This window comes from Lepidochelys kempii, chromosome 11, assembly GCF_965140285.1.
Source record: "Lepidochelys kempii isolate rLepKem1 chromosome 11, rLepKem1.hap1, whole genome shotgun sequence".
Lineage (NCBI taxonomy): Eukaryota > Metazoa > Chordata > Testudines > Cheloniidae > Lepidochelys > Lepidochelys kempii.
Genome location: NC_136390.1, coordinates 57,532,767 through 57,552,419, shown reverse-complemented (window position 1 = coordinate 57,552,419; position 19,653 = coordinate 57,532,767). Strand labels below are relative to the sequence as shown.

At 40.7% G+C, this 19,653-nt stretch overlaps 1 protein-coding gene across 2 annotated transcripts in view; it reads right to left on the bottom strand.

The window, feature by feature from the left end:
- PLCL1 (phospholipase C like 1 (inactive)) overlaps positions 1 to 19,653 on the bottom strand; it is a 308,996-nt gene that overhangs the window by 32,801 nt on the left and 256,542 nt on the right. The window contains exons 4-5 of one of the 2 annotated variants that reach the window (XM_073306317.2): positions 10,840 to 10,915; positions 3,275 to 3,384 (exon numbers count right to left, since the gene is read on the bottom strand). In XM_073306317.2, the coding sequence (XP_073162418.2) occupies positions 3,275 to 3,384; positions 10,840 to 10,915 (186 nt within the window). The remainder of the gene's footprint in view (positions 1 to 3,274; positions 3,385 to 10,839; positions 10,916 to 19,653) is intronic. The other variant, XM_078848010.1, reaches the window with a different exon arrangement.

The following is a 19,653-nucleotide window of genomic DNA, read 5'->3' as shown; positions in this document are numbered from 1 at the left end:
ATAGCCAAGTCTTCCAGGACATGACTTCATTGCTGAACCTGTCCTACCTCAGAATGAAAAAGGTGTCTCCCACTCACTTGCACCACTGGATACTAAGCTACAGATCAATTTACACTGTTCATCTTTTAAGCACATTACCAAATGGTTTGGACTTTCAGAAATGAAAAGCAGCTTTGATGTTAAAAAAAAAAAAAGAAGAAGAAAAAAGAAACATGGCAATTAGTTCATAACCTGGATTAAATGATTTTGGTAGCCTTTAAAATAAACCATGTGCCCCAGTTGGTTTACTCGGAAAAACAGCTACTGCATATGCATGGAAATTACATTTTGTAGGGAATTTCTTTCTCATACTCTAAATCTATCTTTATTAATCCTGGCTGAACCTCAAAAGTTTGAAAGTTCAGTTTTGATAAGCATCTAAAAGTTCAAATGTGTATAGGAGCACAGAAACTGCCATCCTGCATCAGAACAGCAGTCTATCTAGTCCAGTATCCTGTCTCCATCAGTGGCCTGTGCCAGGTGCCTCAGAGGATGGAGTAAAACCCACATAATGGAACCTAATCAATAATATGCACACCAAGGCTGTCCCTTTCTTAAATCCAAGCAGTCTGTGCTAGGCTCACACCCTGAAGCATGAGGTTTACATCTCTTATAGATTTTTTTTCTATCTAATGCAACTGAAGATATTCTTATTATTCATATAAATGTCTGATTCTTCTTTTCAGCAATCTGAGCTCTTGGCCTCAATTATGCAGTGTGTAAAAGTCTCATTTCCTTCCACCAGTTTTAAATTTGATGTCTTTTAGTTTCATAGGGGGTCTTCTTAACTGAGCCTATAATGCTCCCATTACTCACTTTGCCTCCTTTTTATGGCTGGCTAAAATGCATACTGAACCTCACCCATCATCCAGCCCCACCCTAACACTTTCATTCCCACCAGAAGTGACCCCTCTCCCCTTTCTAATTCCCCAAACTCTCCTTTCCCACCACTATTTTCTGCACTGTTTCCTCTTAAGAACATGTGTATCCTCTCTCCAATGGGTCAAAGTGTATCACTTACTGCAGTTTTGGTTAGCACTCTCAAGCTACCCTCTCACTCGCATCTGTAACAAGAAACTTTGCAGAAAATGACATTTACTACTTTCAGCTTGTCGACTTTGAAATGAAAGTAACAGGGAGTGGCATGCCAGGATCTCAGAGTCTACTATCTCTGACACCCCATTTAAACAGAAATAGAGGGAGGGACCATCTCTGAAGGCAGGAGAGGACAGAGTTTAGTCTGTACAAAACAGGCTAGAGAATGGTAGTTGTGGAGTGGCGATTTAGCTGAACATCAACAAGTGTTTGCTTAAGGGAATGGACAAATGAGAGGAGTCCTCTTCCACTCTCCTAATGTCTGTTGTGATTTCACAGGATTCCATCTTTGGCCAACTCCTCTTATTATCTCTGGATCATCTCATCCACTCTCAAGAGCTCAGCTACCATGTCTACTTGACCGTTTGTGACTTGTCAATATAGAAATGGTAACTGAAGCCTTATAAGTGGATGAGATCACTGAGAGATCGGGCTTTTGCCACAGAGAGGGGAAGGACTCACTTTCACCAATCTCCTGACCCAAACATTCGTTTCAGATATCTATCTTTGGTACTTATATGGCCCCCAGTTTCTGTAATGCCTCACAATATTTTAATGTATTTATCCTCACAAGACCCCGTGAGGTAGGGACGTGCTATTATCCCCATTTTACAGATGCAGAACGGAGACACAGAACGACTAAGAGCTTGTCTACACTGCCCCACACTTCAGACTATGAGTGTGTGAACAGTAGTGTCTGAAAAGGAATCCATTAACGCGAACTTGGAACTTTTTAGTTCACACCTGCAGCGTCCACATGGGGAAGTTACGGTGCAGCTCTGTGGTACACACTGCGGTACACACCCCCACAGTCTGAACTGCGGGGCAGCGTAGAGATGCTCTACTTGATTTCTCCCAGGACTCACCTGAAGACTGTGGCAGAGCAGGGAATTGAACCCAAGTCTCAAGGTAGTGCTGGACCATGCCTCCTCTCGTTCAGGTTCAGATAAATCCCTGCAACCCAGTTTGACGTGCAATTGGAAATAATTTATAAATCCCATTAAAACAAAACATTGTCTTAACATAACTTTATATTACCAAGATATAGTCAATCCATGACTTTGACCATCCAATTTACTCACTGTAATTCACTGTTTCCTGCTTGTCTATCCTTGGCTGAGGTGAGCACAATTTAATGACCTGTGCTTTCTTTTCTGTTTGGGAAGTGCTAAGTACGCTATGTGTGCCACCAGAAATAAATAATAATGTCTTACCAGACATAGTTTGCTGGTAACAGTGTTTGATTAGGATTTCTTCTTTTCAAAAGACAGGGGGCTTTTATAGTTCTAGGAAACATGGGCAGTTCCATCAATTTATCATGCTGATTTCACTCCCCTCTATACTTCCCCCCTCCCACCCCCATTCAGAGGTATACAAGCCTCCTGTAGTTCTAACATGGTGTCCTTCCATGGTCTCCAGACTGATTCTATAGATTCATATAGACACAAGCCCAAAACTAAACCTAGGAAGCAAACACCCTCAAGCTTTGGACAAGTCCATCATTAGAGCCAAACTTTGGGTCTTGGATTCATCTCTATATTTTACATGTGTTTATTTATTTTGTCTTTCAGCCTGGTCAAATCCATTTTTCTTGTTGTTTTATCTGCCCCTTTACTCCTATATTGTGATATTAAGTCCTACCATGTAGTAGTCATTATGAGAGCTGTGTGAAATTTTTCTAACAAATAGTTTAGTTGATGAAAATGTTGTTTTGATTGACTCAAAACTATTTGCAACCTGGATACAAATAGTTTCAGCCATTCACAATATGGCCAGAGGAGGAGGAAGTAGAACTATTGCTACCCTCTTATAACCTTTAGCCCAATCGCTAGGTCACTCACATGACATATGGAAGACCCAGGTTCAATTCCCTGCTCTGAAACACACCCAAAGTAGATTTGATTTGACTTGAATCACATTTTTCTCCATTTTTTGGAACTGCAAACAAACCGGAAAAATCAGTTATTTGCCCAGCTCTCAGTGTTACACATTTAGTTCCCACACTCACTTCCTGGATTTAAACTTCTCATTCTGATTTAGCATCCTTTAGCATGCTCCTACCGGTACAATGGTAGCCCCTTCCAGCTAACTGAAGTTACAAGTCAATAACTCCCCTTTAAATTCAATCTTTACTGCTTACCTTCAGCACAGTGATATTCCATGCAAAACTTTCAATGGCTTTGCTTAGTTTTCTTCCTTTCAAACCTTCCTTTGCCCCAAGGTTATGAAGTTCTTCATGAAATTCCATGCCTAAAACATGGATTGGTACATGATTTAGTTCATAATTCAGTTATACTGCAATGTAATTTTTACTCAAACCTGACAATCCCCAGACCTCCCCACACCAGTTACTTCCTGAATTTTCATTTTATTTCCTCCCATCCCTGCCTCTCAAGAACCTGATGCTCATCTTTCAACTGCAGAGGACTGGGTGCAAAAACATATTTTTTTAAATCCCAGTTGACAAAAGAAGTTTTACCACCAATCTAAAACAATATAGTCCTGTTTATTGTTTAATCCTCTATTTCTAATATTCAGCTTCCACCTTTAGGGCTCCATGTTTGTTCCTTTATTTTGCTGTGTGCTGTCACAATCATTGGTAGACAGTGTGAAGCAAGGTTATGAACCCACATTTCTCCAATGACTCTGCCTTTATTCTGCATTGCTGGCAAGATCACTGGTCTCTGCATCTCCCTTCCCCCATTGTCTCTGTCTTCAACAGACAGGTTCATGTCTTGGAAGGAAACTCAACAGACACAAAAGATATCTGTTTAGCACAGTGCACCAGGATTTAGATTCACAGCTTCTCATTAATCTTAATAGGAGTCATAGAGAAACAACCTAGCACTTCGCACTGATAAATTATTTCATAAACTCTACACTGTCTGTCACGGGATACGATTCTTGCGGCCTGTGGAACAGCAACTTTGAACCATAGCCTTCGGAATCCTGTTACATTTCACTGCCAGTTTCTGTGGTAGATATTTGTCAGAGCCATTGCTGTCCATAAAAGTTCAGAAAGTCTAAGCGCACACTTCACCCTTCAGATGTATATTTAGTTATGGAAATTAGAGATGGAAAACCTCTTAATGGGGCCATTTAGGCCAGTGGCTCTCAAGGATTTTCATACTGTGTGACATTTCCAGAGTGCAAGCAAGGATTAAGGGACAAAATGAAAACAAACCCACCTTAATACAGTGAGTGTGGCTGCTTGGTTACAGCCCTTCAATTTATACCAGTGTTGTTAATTTCCTCTCCTAGGAAATTTGACTTTCATTAGTACCAAATCACCCCATAACGCCTGCAGCCCCCACTACTCTAATAAATCAAGCTCAGTCTGCAGTTGTTTGGTTAGTCTTCCTGTCTGTTTCCTACATCTCCAATTTTGGTGTAATTCCCTAATTTAAACTCTGCTGAACTGACAACAAAGAAGCATCCAACAAGGAATGACACAAAACTTTGCAGAGTGTGCAAAGAGGGGCTAATTAATTAATTATTTCTGCAGATTAAAAAAGCCTCTTGAAAGCCCGAGAAAGTCCTGGAATGGGCTTAAGCTAACAAGAAATATCATTGCCAAAAGACTGACAAATGCTTCCCCCTATGACTGAAGAGGCTTTGCAGAGCACCAAGAAGGGTTATAGATGACAGTTTGGGAAACTGGTCCTGTTTGGGCAAGGAGACTGGCAGTCAGGGGCAGACACTGGGAAAACGAGCGGGTACAAGTTGGAGAGGAGAGGACAGAAAGGGTCACGTTTGGGAGGAATGGGCAGAAAAGTCTGTATCCACTACAGAATATTCTTCTCCAGAGCCTGCAGTGGAAACCATGATTTCTGAGACTCATCATTCCTCTGCTTTCAGCACAACATTTTGAAACCCACTGCCAAAAGGACTGAAGGTAAAAAATCCATTACAATCTACATACCACACAGACTATGCTGACAGTTTGTGCCACACGCTCTCAAAGAAACTGCGGAATCACCTGATCAACATCCTCTACAGCAAACAGGGAAAGATTAAGAATGAGCTCTCAAAAATGGATACTCTCATAAAAAACCAACCTTTCACACAAACTTCCTCGTGGCTGGATTTTACTAAAACTAGACAAGCCATTTACAACGCACACTTTGCTTCTCTACAAAAGAAAAAGGACACTAAACTTTCTAAACTACTACATGCTACAAGGGGCCAGAGCAATGGTTCCCTCAACCCACCCAGCAATATTGTTAACCTATCTAACTATACTCTCAGCCCAGCAGAAGCAGCTGTCCTATCTCGGGGCCTCTCCTTCTGCCCCTCCACCCCCACGAACATGATACAGTTCTGTGGTGACCTAGAATCCTATTTTCAACGTCTCCGACTCAAGGAATATTTCCAAAATACCTCTGAACAACATACTAATCCACAGAGGCCTCCCTACCAACACTACAAAAAGAAGGATTCTAGGTGGACTCCTCCTGAAGGTCGAAACAGCAGACTGGACTTCTACATAGAGTGCTTCCGCCGACGTGCACGGGCTGAAATTGTGGAAAAGCAGCATCACTTGCCCCATAACCTCAGCCGTGCGGAACACAATGCCATCCACAGCCTCAGAAACAACTCTGACATCATAATCAAAAAGGCTGACAAAGGAGGTGCTGTTGTCATCATGAATAGGTCGGAATATGAACAAGAGGCTGCTCGGCAGCTCTCCAACACCACTTTCTACAAGCCATTACCCTCTGATCCCACTGAGAGTTACCAAAAGCAACTACAGCATTTGCTCAAGAAACTTTCTGAAAAAGCACAAGATCAAATCCTCACAGACACACCCCTGGAACCCCGACCTGGGATATTCTATCTACTACCCAAGATCCATAAACCTGGAAATCCTGGGCACCCCATCATCTCAGGCATTGGCACCCTGACAGCAGGATTGTCTGGCTATGTAGACTCCCTCCTCAGGCCCTACGCTACCAGCATTCCCAGCTACCTTCGAGACACCACTGACTTCCTGAGGAAACTTCAATCCATCAGTGATCTTCCTGATAACACCATCCTGGCCACTATGGATGTAGAAGCCCTCTACACCAACATTCCACACAAAGATGGACTACAAGCCATCAAGAACACTATCCCCGATAATGTCATGGCTAACCTGGTGGCTGAACTTCGTGACTTTGTCCTTACCCATAACTATTTTACATTTGGGGACAATGTATACCTTCAGATCAGCGGCACTGCTATGGGTACCCGCATGGCCCCACAGTATGCCAACATTTTTATGGCTGATTTAGAACAACGCTTCCTCAGCGCTCGTCCCCTAAAGCCCCTACTCTACTTGCGCTATATTGATGACATCTTCATCATCTGGACCCACGGAAAAGAAGCCCTTGAGGAATTCCACCATGATTTCAACAATTTCCATTCCACCATCAACCTCAGCCTGGTCCAGTCCACACAAGAGATCCACTTCTTGGACACTACAGTGCTAATAAACAATGGTCACATAAACACCACCCTATACCGGAAACCTACTGACCGCTATTCCTACCTACATGCTTCCAGCTTTCATACAGACCACACCACACGATCCATTGTCTACAGCCAAGCTCTGCGATACAACCGCATTTGCTCCAACCCCTCAGACAGAGACAAACACCTACAAGATCTCTGTCAAGCTTTCTTACAACTACAATACCCACCTGCGGAAGTGAAGAAACAGATTGATAGAGCCAGAAGAGTTCCCAGAAGTCACCTACTACAGGACAGGCCTAACAAAGAAAACAACAGAACGCCACTAGCCGTCACCTTCAGCCCCCAACTAAAACCCCTCCAACACATTATTAAGGATCTACAACCTATCCTGAAGGATGACCCAACACTCTCACAAATCTTGGGAGACAGGCCAGTCCTTGCCTACAGACAGCCACGCAACCTGAAGCAAATACTCACCAACAACCACATACCACACAACAGAACCACTAGCCCAGGAACCTATCCTTGCAACAAAGCCCGTTGCCAACTGTGCCCACATATCTATTCAGGGGACACCATCACAGGGCCTAATAACATCAGCCACACTATCAGAGGCTCGTTCACCTGCACATCCACCAATGTGATATCTGCCATCATGTGCCAGCAATGCCCCTCTGCCATTTACATTGGTCAAACTGGACAGTCTCTACGTAAAAGAATAAATGGACACAAATCAGATGTCAAGAATTATAACATTCATAAACCAGTCGGAGAACACTTCAATCTCTCTGGTCACGCAATCACCGACATGAAGGTCACTATCTTACAACAAAAAAACTTCAAATTCAGGCTCCAGCGAGAAATGGCCCACCTTGATTATCATGCACACTGTAGGGAGAGTGGTCACTTTGGATGAGCTATTACCAGCAGGATAGTGAGTTTGTGTGTGTGTGGTTTTTGGAGGGGGGTGACGGGGTGAGAGAACCTGGATTTGTGCAGGAAATGGCCCACCTTGATTATCATACACATTGTGAGGACAGTGGTCACTTTGGATGGGCTATTACCAGCAGGAGAGTGAGTTTGTGGGGGTGGGGGGCGGAGGGTGAGAAAACCTGGATTTGTGCTGGAAATGGCCCAACTTGATGATCACTTTAGATAAGCTATTACCAGCAGGACAGTGGGGTGGGAGGAGGTATTGTTTCATGGTCTCTGTGTGTACATAATGTCTTCTGCAGTTTCCACGGTATGCATCCGATGAAGTGAGCTGTAGCTCACGAAAGCTCATGCTCAAATAAATTGGTTAGTCTCTAAGGTGCCACAAGTACTCCTTTTCTTTCCACTGGCAAAGTGTCTCATCCCCCGCTAGGGATTGTCCACATAGAGCATTACAACCTATTACTGGTATCAGTTACTCTGTTAGCTATCTGAGGTCTGTGCAGTGGATCTAAAAGTTCCATTTGATGACAAATGTAGGTGCTAACATGATGCCAAATGATGCAATTTCTTTTACTTAATTTTCTTTTTAGGAAATTACACATACAAAACAAAAAATCCTCTATTAAAAGAACATCATTAAGGTGGCAAAGTCAAGCACGCAGAAGTTACGAAGTGCCTATGCAACCTTAATTTGGCCCTCTTGTATGCATTATGATAGTCTTTAATTATTTGATCATTCATTATTTTTCCACAGGACCCTCCCTCATTCAGGGCATAGGATGGACCTGCTCTGGGGGTGTATTTGGGATTTTGTAGGAGGAGATTTGCCTCTATCACTTAATATTTCATTTCTTACAGATGTTGGGAAGCGTGTAGTAAAGAAGCAGGCAATTGCAGGAAGACAAAAGGATGGTATCATCGTGAAGGCAGTTGAAGGATGCCCCGAGAATTGGATTCTATCCCTACCTGAGCCACAGAGTTCCTGTGTGATGCTGGACAAGTCACTGAAACCAAACTTTTCACAGATGCCTACTAACTGTATTTCACATTTTCTGGGTGTCTCACTTGAGACCCTGGGGTCTGATTTTCAGAAATGCTGAGCACTCATAGCTGTAACTGAAGTCAACGGGAGCTATGCTCTGAATATATATAGTGCTATATAATGCTAAGGACTCTGAAAAACCATGTGCCAGGCCTCTAAAATTGAACACCAAATGAGTGGATACTTTTGGCCTTAAACTGCCTATGCCTCAGTTCCCTGCTGTAAAACAGACATAAGATCCCCTCACCTCACAAGGATATTTAGAAAATTAATCAACGTTTGTGAAGCATTCAGATGCTATAGTAATGAGCACCACAGGAACAACCACAAGAAAATTAATAATTCTGTCTTCAAGCAGGCTTTGAACAGTGTGCAGTAAATAAAACCTGGGGCCACACACTGAATGAGGAGAAAACAAAATATTGGACAGCTGCTCATTCAGTGAGCACCACCCAGTCTGTGTACTCAATGAGGCAGGGGTCCTGTGTAATTAAAGACTGGATCATAATTCATACATGCCGGGGGTGGGGAGGAGAATTAGAGTTGCACAGGCTGCCCTGGAGCAGTGAAAAGGGAACTTGGGCAGAGTGGACTATCAGATCCATGAAATGTAGTAGGAAATAAAGGCCTGACTATATTGTAATTAAACTCCCATGGCTGGCACATCTCAGCTGATTCAGGCTCCCAGGGCTCAGGCTAAAGGGCTATTTAATTGCAGTGTATATGTTTTGGCTTGGGCTGGAGCCCAAGCTCTAGGACCCGAGTCTAAGTATATACACTTTAATTAAACATCCCTTTAGCCCAATACCGAATCAGCTGACATGGGCCAGCCGTGGATTTTTAATTGCAGTGTGGACATACCCTAAGGGATTGACCCCTCCTGTTTTACACACAGAGTTCACAGTTATAAACTCCTCTCTAACTTCCACATTCTTTCTTTGATGTGTACAAGTAGCTCCTGCTAACTTCATTCAGAGTAAAACACAGGCACAGAGTGGGAGATGGATCCTAAGAAGTAGAGTAGTCAACGCAGAATCCACTCATAAATCACAACTGATCATTCCAGCAACAATATTAGCTGTGAGCAGCTACGGTACATTACTCCAGAACAAACCTGCTAAGTTCCACTAAATTTCCCACTAATTTTAAGGCTATTTTTGAAGTCTCTGGACCCCATTCTGTTTCTGGTTATTTCAATAGAGTTACTCCAGATCTAAACTACTGTAAGTGAGAGAGCATCATTTCACACCTGTGACTTTCCTGTTGAGGATTTTACTGTGTGTATATTTCTATGATACCGGAAATAGTTAATAATTATTTTCAGCAGTCTCCTTCATTCAAGGTTGTCCCAGCTTGACAGCCCAGCTCAAGTGATGATTTTGACTAAAATATATATTTAAATAAACAAATCCCATGCCCATCTGATGGAAGCCACAATTCAGAATGTTCACAGGGGGAACAATTTTCTTTATGCTCTATGGAAATAATGGAATGTATATGGATTTAAAGATGTTAATGAAAATTAACGTTTGTTAGGGACACATTTGAAAAATAAAACAGTCCCACTGGTGGTTCTAAATGGCTGAAATACGCTACAACCTAAGCACAGCAGCCAATTCTGAGTCTCAGTTCTGGTGACCAACCACAAGAGTGCTGAAAAGTGATATGATTGTCACTCTACTGGCAAGGCCTGGAAAGAGTAGTTTGGATTTCAAGCATGGGGCAAAGGCAAAAACCAATTTCCACCCTGCTCTTATATTAGGTGAACAAATCAGTAGAATGTTATTGTTAAACCATTCTATGAAATTTTTCTCTACTAAAGATGGAGGAATTAAAGGAATTTATTACAGGGCATTAATTGTTTATTTAAGGAGTGTAATAGACATACGTGGCTCTGGCCTCAGTAGTTTACCAATCCAAAGGCTCCTTCCTGCAAATACTTATCACAGACAGTAGTGTTTACTGCAGTATGTAGTGTTATTGAAGACCACTTATCAGACTCCAGCTGAAACCAAAGACTACATTCAGTTGTGAGTGTTTGCAGAAGTGGTCCCTAAGGCCTTGTCCATATTAGAAAAGTTGGAATGGTGTAACTAAATTGTAAAATAAGCATGTAATTGAAGGCCAGAGATGCTTCTCCCCTTTGTACTCCGCTCTAAGAAAAACTATGGCATTCCGTTTCCACCACCTTAAAAATGTGTATAGACATTTATAGATATACTCAACAAGGTATAGAGTTACAACAGTGCATACAGAGAATACAACAAAATTACCTGCTTTCTGACACTGAACAATCTTGTCATGAATGGTGTCTGCTGTTTCAATAAGAAACCTGCTCTCCTGAATCATCTGTCAGAAAACAAATGGAAACCAGGTTGCTATTACCAGGCTTTAGTTAAATATCTAGCTCTCAGACAAGTATTAAGAAGGTACCATTTAAAAAGAGCTCTGCTGTGTAAGTAAGACTAAAAAGATTATTATCAGTCAATCATATCAGATCTCCCAATTCTGTGTCAAGGTAAATGACAGTTGCTCAGGAAATGTTTTGTTGCAGAAGTCAGAGAACAGCTGTTTTACATCAGACAGACATAATTTTAAGCAATATAAAGGAAACAGAAGTGGTGTCAATAGAGAACAGAGCTAGCAGACAAACACTAACTTAAATCTACGATTGTATTTGAAAATGAAGCCTTTCTGTGCTTACTAGGTTTTTGGTTTTTTATTTGAATGAAATCAAAGAATTAGAATTATGGCCCTTCAGAGTAAATACCTAGCAAAAACATGTATTGACCCATTAAGGGCCCTGCATCAGGAAGGTATTTAAGCCCATGTACAACTTTAAGCACTTGAGTAGTCCAAATAACGTTATTGTTTGTTTTTCTCTTTGGAGGAATTCAGAGAACAAACTCTGCAGCTCAACTATAGTACTCAAGAGTTAAAAAGATTTAACAAACCAACCAACTAACAAAAAGTACTTGACTTCAGTGGGAATACTCATATCTTTAAAGTTATACATGTTCAAGTACCTTCCTGGATTTAGGCTGTTGGTAAGAGGAAAATACATAAACCAACATCCATCAGCCATGTAGTAAATGCTCTGAGCCACTCTTCTTGCCATCTTCAGTGAAACTGCATTTCTTCTTTCATGCTTGCAAACCTTCCAAAAAGTTTCAAAAGCCCAGTCAAGCAACCAAGTTGTTTCAATGCTAACTTTTGCAAAAATTGTGAGATGTAGCATGTATATCTGTTACAGGAAGGAAGAACATGTACAAAGATAAAACACATAGGCTTGCATATAATCTTATTCTTACTGGTATAAATCAAGAGTAACACCACTGAAGCCAATTGAGTTAAAACAGCATAAAATTGATATAAATGAGATAAGAATCAAGCAGATAGTTTCATAGTTTTACATCCTGCTGTTACATAAGTTATGATATGCAAACTTGGCCCAAATGCTGCAACTGTTTTTTTTTTTAAATTCCTGTGTTCAATTGTGTGAAATATGAAAATTTATGTCCTGATCCTGCACCATTGACCTCAATGAGGATCTTGTGTCTGACGTCAGTGGGCATAGAACCAGGACTTTACAGAGAGGCTCAACAATCAAATATTCCCCTGTTCCTCTCACTCTAGACTATCCCATGCAGCACAAAATCTCACTTTCACTACACACTTGAAGCATTTGAGCATTTCATGCATTTTAGAGCTGCACAGAGCACTAAGTATACGAGGCAGCATATGTGGGCAATTTACATGTATGATTTAAGGAAATTTTTTTGTCAAATAAAGCCTGCAATCTACATGAAACCTAGCATTCTCTAGACCTGAGAAAATACGACTTTTTTATTAAAAGTTATTTACTGTTTTCAAATATGGAAAACAGTTGTCCTTATGCACCTTTAGAATTAATAGTATGCTGAATAAGACTAAAGATATCATTAAACTTAATATCCCTAAAGCAGGTGACAAAAAGGCTTGGGAGAGAACAGAGTTAAGTTTCTTTTAGAAATAAAAACAACAATAATAATTTATACTACAGTCTTGTCTAAAGGCTCAAATCGAGAGGGCAACCAGTTGTGCTCAGCAATGTACAAATACAGAGTATGACAGTCCTTGCCCTGAGGAGCTTATAATCTAATTTAAGAAAAGACACAGCAAGTGGGTGTAACAAACAGTAGGAAACACTGGAGAAAGGAGAACAAGGGAAACAATGAGAATATACATTAACATAGGCCAGATACATGTACAACTAGATTTCGCCAGGAGGGGACTTTGGGCCAAATTCATTTTTGGTTTATTTGACAGTGGGATGATTTTGGCCCCAATGATGTTAAAATACAATGTAACTCATTTCAATAACAGAGTAATGTTTACAAAGTATTTAAAGATATTGGTAATTTATTGAGTATTAATGTTCCAATTACAGATCGGTCTGCATTAAAATCCTGATGGCCCCAAACTTCCCAGCTAGCTCCTATCTATAACATGCTGCTCCAAAATCCTGGATGTGTAAGTCTCAATTTTTATATTATAATTATATTATATATTAATTATAATTATATTATATATGTTGAATTAGACATCTCTATGTCTAAATAAACATATAAAAACTATACTTAATACAAATATTTTGCTGCTTTGACATACTCAGGACACCAAGGAAACAAAATCCATTGCCCCCTGTATTCATATAGAAAACAGGTAGCTTGATACAGCTTCACGTGATAAAATTATTTTTTGTCAAAATATGCCTCCTGGACTGAAACGTGTTTCTATAGTATCCAATGCCTTTCCTTCTTTATTACTTGCTTGTTCATGCATCATGCTGATTTTTTCTCTTTTCATCTGAGAGAAAATGGCAATTTCTAACAATCCTCTGGCTTTTCTACACCATTGCACACAGTAATTTTGCATTAAAGGAGCCTTTCTGCCACCAGCTATGAATCCCAGAGTGTGGTCTCAACAGTGGAGAGAGCAAAAGTCTTTCAAAAAATTGCACCTTACCACTGGCCCAAGATACAAAGAAGATTTGCATGTATTGTCATGGATGGCAAAGAAACCTGGTAGAATTTCATCAATAATACTCAGCACTTATACAGGCCTCATTCAATAAGGTGCTGAGTGCCTCCACTGAGGTGCTGAGTGCCCTCATCTCCAACTGGTTTCAACAAATGGGGTGGAGGATGCTCAGCATCCCACAGGATTGCCAACACACTGCTTTACAAATGATTGGCCTGTCCTCCAACTCCTGCCTGGCATTAATTTACTAATCCTCAGAACACCCCTATGAGGCAGGATTTAGATTAAGTACTGATATGCCCAATTTAAAATGGAAAAACAGCAGGAGAGAGGCTAAGTGACCTGCCCAAGGCACGTGTCATAGATAGGTTTGGAAGTCCAGAATTCTTGGCTTCCAGTTGTGTGTTCTGATCTCTTAACCACACCTATGAGGCCTTCACATAGCTCAGCATCCGCTGCATGTATAAATCCTATCATCAGTAAGACCTCAGAAAATTGCATTGATATGAATGTCCTGCAAGCCTTCAATTTCTATATAAAATTATGTAAACTATGAAAATTGATCACCTTCTGCCACTGACTGCACCTCTTCCTAGGAGTTTATGGTAGGGTTATCCTCAGACTATCCAACAGAGATATTGAATAACAATTACAACGGTTTTCATGGGAAAAGCTACAATGAAAGGTCAAGTTTCCTTTACTCAAATACCATGTAGAGCGGTCCCCAGCTCTCTTGATGCTGACAGTTGAATCTTGCTGCTGTCAACACCCCCAGGATAAAGCAATGAAAACAGAATTGCATAGTAGAATTGAGCCTGTTAATGTTTGCAATCCTGTCTGTAATTTTCATGTAAAATTAAGCAGCCTTTGTCCCAGTGGAACAAACATAAGAAGGCAATTTAGATTTGAGAGCTTCCCCAATACACTTGATAGGAGGCAAAGGAGTAACTTCTCTACCACTGCACCGAGGTGAAGAAGAAATAATCTTTAGTCTATAAAGTGACATTCCTTTTCAATGGTGGGTGGTTTTCAGAAAATATAAAGTATAATCCATCAGGGTATTTACATGAATTGACCAATTTAAAATGAATTTTTCAAATGTCATTCATCAATCATGATGTTCGCGGTTTTTTATTTTTTAAATAAAAAAATTCTTATTGTGACATACCAGGGTATATTCCAGACTAATGAGCAAGGATGTCACCTCTGCCCTGCACCCTGGGTTGCCTTCATATTTGTTTGGATGCCTCCTACCAGGGCCCCTCACAAACAGCCTTCCAGCATGCAAGCCATCCCCTGAGCATCTGTGTTTAACTGTAGCCTGCCAGCCACACTTTGGCTTTCACCAGCCTTGGTTATATTGCAGGGTGACCCCAGCACACCACTAGTCTCAGATTTGCCCCCAGAAATGTATGTTCTGTACTGCCCAGCCTGGACATTACAGATCTCGAGTCCATTATTCCTGTAAGGAATTCCTGTAATGTAAGGGAATAATATGTATGTAACTTGTCACCCCAAAAGGAGTTACCCAGACACTTCAACTTGAACACACTGGATCAGATAAAACACGTTTATTTACTACAAACAGATTTTAAGTGAGTACAAGTAATGAGGCATAAAAGTAAAAAATGATTACAAGAAAAATAAAGATAAGATGTTTAGTAAAACCTAACTTATCAAACGATATCAAATTCAAGCACAGTTTCTCACCACATGCTTTCAGCAGTGGGCAAAAACTTTTTGGCCTGAGGGCCACATCGGGTTTCCGAAATTGTATGGAGGGCCAGTTAGGGGAGGCTGTGCCTCCCCAAACAGCCAGGCGTGCCCCGGCCCCTACACCCTATCCGCCCCCCGACCTCGAGCCTCCCCCGGGACCCCTGCCCCATCCAACCACCCCTTCTCCCTGACTGCCCCCGGAATCCCTGCCCCTGACTACCCCTGCCGCCCCATCCAACCCCTGCCTCCTTGATGACCGCCCCCATTCAAACCCCCCGTTCCCTGCCCTCTGTCCGTCCCAACCCCTATCCACACCCTCACCTCCTGACCACCACCCCGAACTCCCCTGCCCTCTATCCAACCGCCCCTGCTCCCTGCCCCCTTACCGCGCTGCCTGGAGCACCGGTGGCTGGCGGCGCTGCAGCCGAGCTGCCCAGAGCGCCAGGACAGGTGGCCATGCCACACGGCTGGAGCCAGCCATGCCACCGCGCAGCACAGAGCACCGGGTCAGGCCGCGGCTCTCCAGCTGCGCTGCCTCCCAGAGCATTGCGCTGGCAGTGCAGTGAGCTGAGGCTGCAGGGGAGGAGGAAGAGTAGGGGAGGGGCCGGGGCCAGCCTCCAGGGTCAGGAGCTCCGGGGCCAGTCAGGAGGGTCCCGCGGTCGCTGTAGTTTGTCCACCTCTGCTCTGGAGTAACTCAGAGTCCTCCTCTAGTGTCCTGTCACTGGCCACTGGGGATAATTGCTACTAGCAATCGCAATTCGGCTACATGGCATTGTAGGCAGTCTTATCATACCATCTCCTCCATAAACTTATCAAGGATCAAGGATGTTCTAGAACTTCCTTTGATGGTTAGAAACCTTCGTCTAATTTCAAGCCTAAACTTGTTGATGGCCAGTTTATATCCATTTGTTCTCGTGTCCACATGGTCGCTTAACTTAAACAACTTCTCTCCCTCCCTGGTAGTTGTACCTCTGATGTGTTTATAGTATGATAAGTAAGATTTGGTTCAAACATAACAGCACTATGGTATGCAATAAATGAGAAGCAGAAAGTGAAACTTACAGTGAATGGAAGATGAAACTGACTTGTCTCATTTCACTGTCTAAATTGAATGAAGTGCAAGGACTTTAAAATCTAATCCACTTCTAGCCTTTCATATCAGTTAACTTTCCTTCACTTTTAATAAACTAAGGTGCTAGTAAGATATTTATCTTAACAATAACACCTGAATTCTTTGCCCATATAAATATTAAGTCTTGTATGTATTAAGAGAAAATTAATTGGAGAATCAATAAAAACAAAGGATTTCTTTTTATAAACTACACTGGTACAAATTATTTCCTTGTTCTTTATATGTTTTTCTGTAACTTGAAAAAGGGAGAGGAAATTATTGTGGCAGCCTCACCAAAAAAAGTGAAAAATTAAAGTGCTACTCTCTCTGGGAAGATAAATGATACAGAGGGATAGTTCAAAAAAATCAAATAATAAATATACCAGACTTTAAGAATAGAAATCAACAACACTAAAAAGGGAGAATTTTTTTTTCCTTTCTCTCTCAGTGGAGTCAGGAGAGAATTTTGAGAGAAAAGCCCTATAAACTCTGTATTCTTGAATGCATCTTTGTCAATGTGGGGGGGGGGAAGAATCTTGCTCTCCCTCTTCAAAAATATAATCTATTGGTCGAACAACTGAAGTGCAAATTGAATTAATGAAAATGTTAAAAGGATTCGCTCTTTTAACATCAAGCATTTCTTGCAGGCATTTAGGACAAGAAACAGCCAAGCAAGTAATCGTCTGCCAACAAGCCTTGTAAGAAGTGGAAAAATCTAGATGCTGACAGGGTTAGAAAAGGGATAGTAGCTATGTACAAAACCATGATATCTATGCCAATATACAGCAAATTCAGTTTTCTATATGTTGAACATACGCACAACACACTGTGGTAGTAAGAATGCCTATCAAGAATGCTGACATCATTTGGGAGAGTTTGACATATAACAGGTTACAGTAGGACAGCAAAGGGTCTGAATACAAATATCCTGAATTTCAGTTTGATACTGCTCTTTGTTTCTTTACAAATATTTATGGAAAAAATATTATCCCTGAACTGTAAGATTTTTGGGCTTAAAAATGAATACAATCAGCCTACAAATCAGCAGAAATACTTGCTTTTTGTTGTACTTTAAGCATATCTATTCTACAAAATAATGAAAGAAAGGCAACCTAATGATATTTCATATTCAGAACTCTGATATCATTCAGGCCCTATTTTGCAGGGAACTAATGGATGTGACTGGGGGGAGAGCAAGATAAACCAAAATAAGACTGGAGGAAGGAAAGAGAAAGATACACAGATGGAGAAAGATGTACACACAGATGGAGAGGGGAAAAAAGAGAGAAAATACAGTAAGAAATCTAAAAATTGCTCTTACCACACTACACCCATATCTATATAAAAATATGCAACCAAACTCTAAAACCAAATATCAATACAAGTTTCCATACATAGTTAATTTTCACAAGTTGGACCAAATTCTGCTTTAAGTTATGCTTGACATCAGTGTATTACAACATTCGCTTGGCAGTGAATACTAGTGAAGTTAGCCACCCCTCTCATTTTTACTTGTTCAGAGCTGTCTGAAAAATGATTCTTTGGTGCTGAAATTGCCTCTGTTGAAAGACAAATTTTGTTGGGAAAGTTTGGAAAATCTGTTCAGCCATTTTTGAATGACGCACGTGAAAAAGATGTACCTCTCCCATTGGAATAAAAGACTATATATATCACACTTGTGTCCACACAGATAATTCAAATAGGGCTGAAATTCGAAGTGTGGCACACTTTGACAGAAGTATTTGTATCTGCACAGGAGCTGGGGTGTCTGTGTGCAAAGAAGAGTATTCATTTATTTATTATTTGCTAAATATAACTTGAGTTTAAAAAGCTTTAGTCTTCCAATCAGGGAGGAAAAACAATACCGTGCAACTTACGTGAATGGTTACCACAAACAGCTAACAGTTTAAATGAACTATTCACAAGCAACCAGAGGCTCAAATTTGTTTGCATAAGCTATTTTGCATATGAATATTGAATGCAGACACAGGAATCGGACTCTTTTTTAGAACAATTCACAACTACAAAAGTGCTAAATTACTTGTACAATTATTATCAATAAACAATTCAACCATCTCTACTTTCCAGCTTAGCTTCTGTCACTTTCACCATGCTAAATATTTCCCTTTTAAATGTGATCAATGAACTTTTAAATGAATTTGACAGGTTCTAAAATGAGCTGCATGCTGCCCACCTCAAAGAAGATTGCTGTGACAACCTTTGAAGAAAGTGAGCAAGCACAAGTGAAGGTGAAAATGAGGAAATCCAGGAAGATTCCTATTACATGAAAAAATCTGAATTGTAGCTTTACAAATGAAACATTATATTATACAACTGTAGGTGGGTGAGAATTAGTGATAACAGTTAGGGGGAATCAATTGATCATATATGATAATAACCAAATCTACGAGTAAACTTGGAAAATAAACAGCTATAAACCATGTTCCTGCATTTTCATATATTCTTCAAAATAGATAAATTAATTTTTCTGCCAACACTTCCTCTAAGTTTCTTGCTTTTAGTTGATTCCATCCCTTTTTCTACTTTGTGGATCTCTTCTACACCCTGGATTTCTTCAGAGGATTCTTTTTCTCCATGAAATGTAGAATTGAAGGTAAGTTCCACCAAACTACTGCAGAGAGGCCTTTTTTTTTAATGAAACAAATATGAAATTCTTCTGAGAGACTCTCTCAAATAAAATGTTAAGGTAGCACAATTTGAAACATCCCACGTACTTTGTTTCTGGAACTGTAACTACAGTACTTTTCAAGGTTCTATAATAATTTTAAAAACACCTAATTGTCCAGGAAAAAAGCAAACAAACCACAGAAAATGATCTTTGTCTAGCAGGCCTGTTGACAAAAGCACAATCCAATATAACAGACAGCTAATTGTTTTCAAGATCAGTGCTACCGGTCTCAGAGCATCTGCATCATCATTCATGTGGAATAGCCAAGCTGTCTATGCCCCATTAAACACATTGACAGAGTTTACCATTTGCATGGAAAAAAAGGTATGTTCAGATAACAGGCTTCCCCACAGAAAAAATACAACACTTGTAGCATTTTTTTTAAATCAGAGATTAATTTTCATAACATCCCATAACAGTTCTGTTAAAGCAATTAAAAATACATCTCAAACATAAGAGATGTGCTACATTAAGGTATTTAATAGACAACTCAGTGTTCATATGAATCAACATTTTTGTGTGTAGGGCAAACAAGGCTCCAGCTGTGTA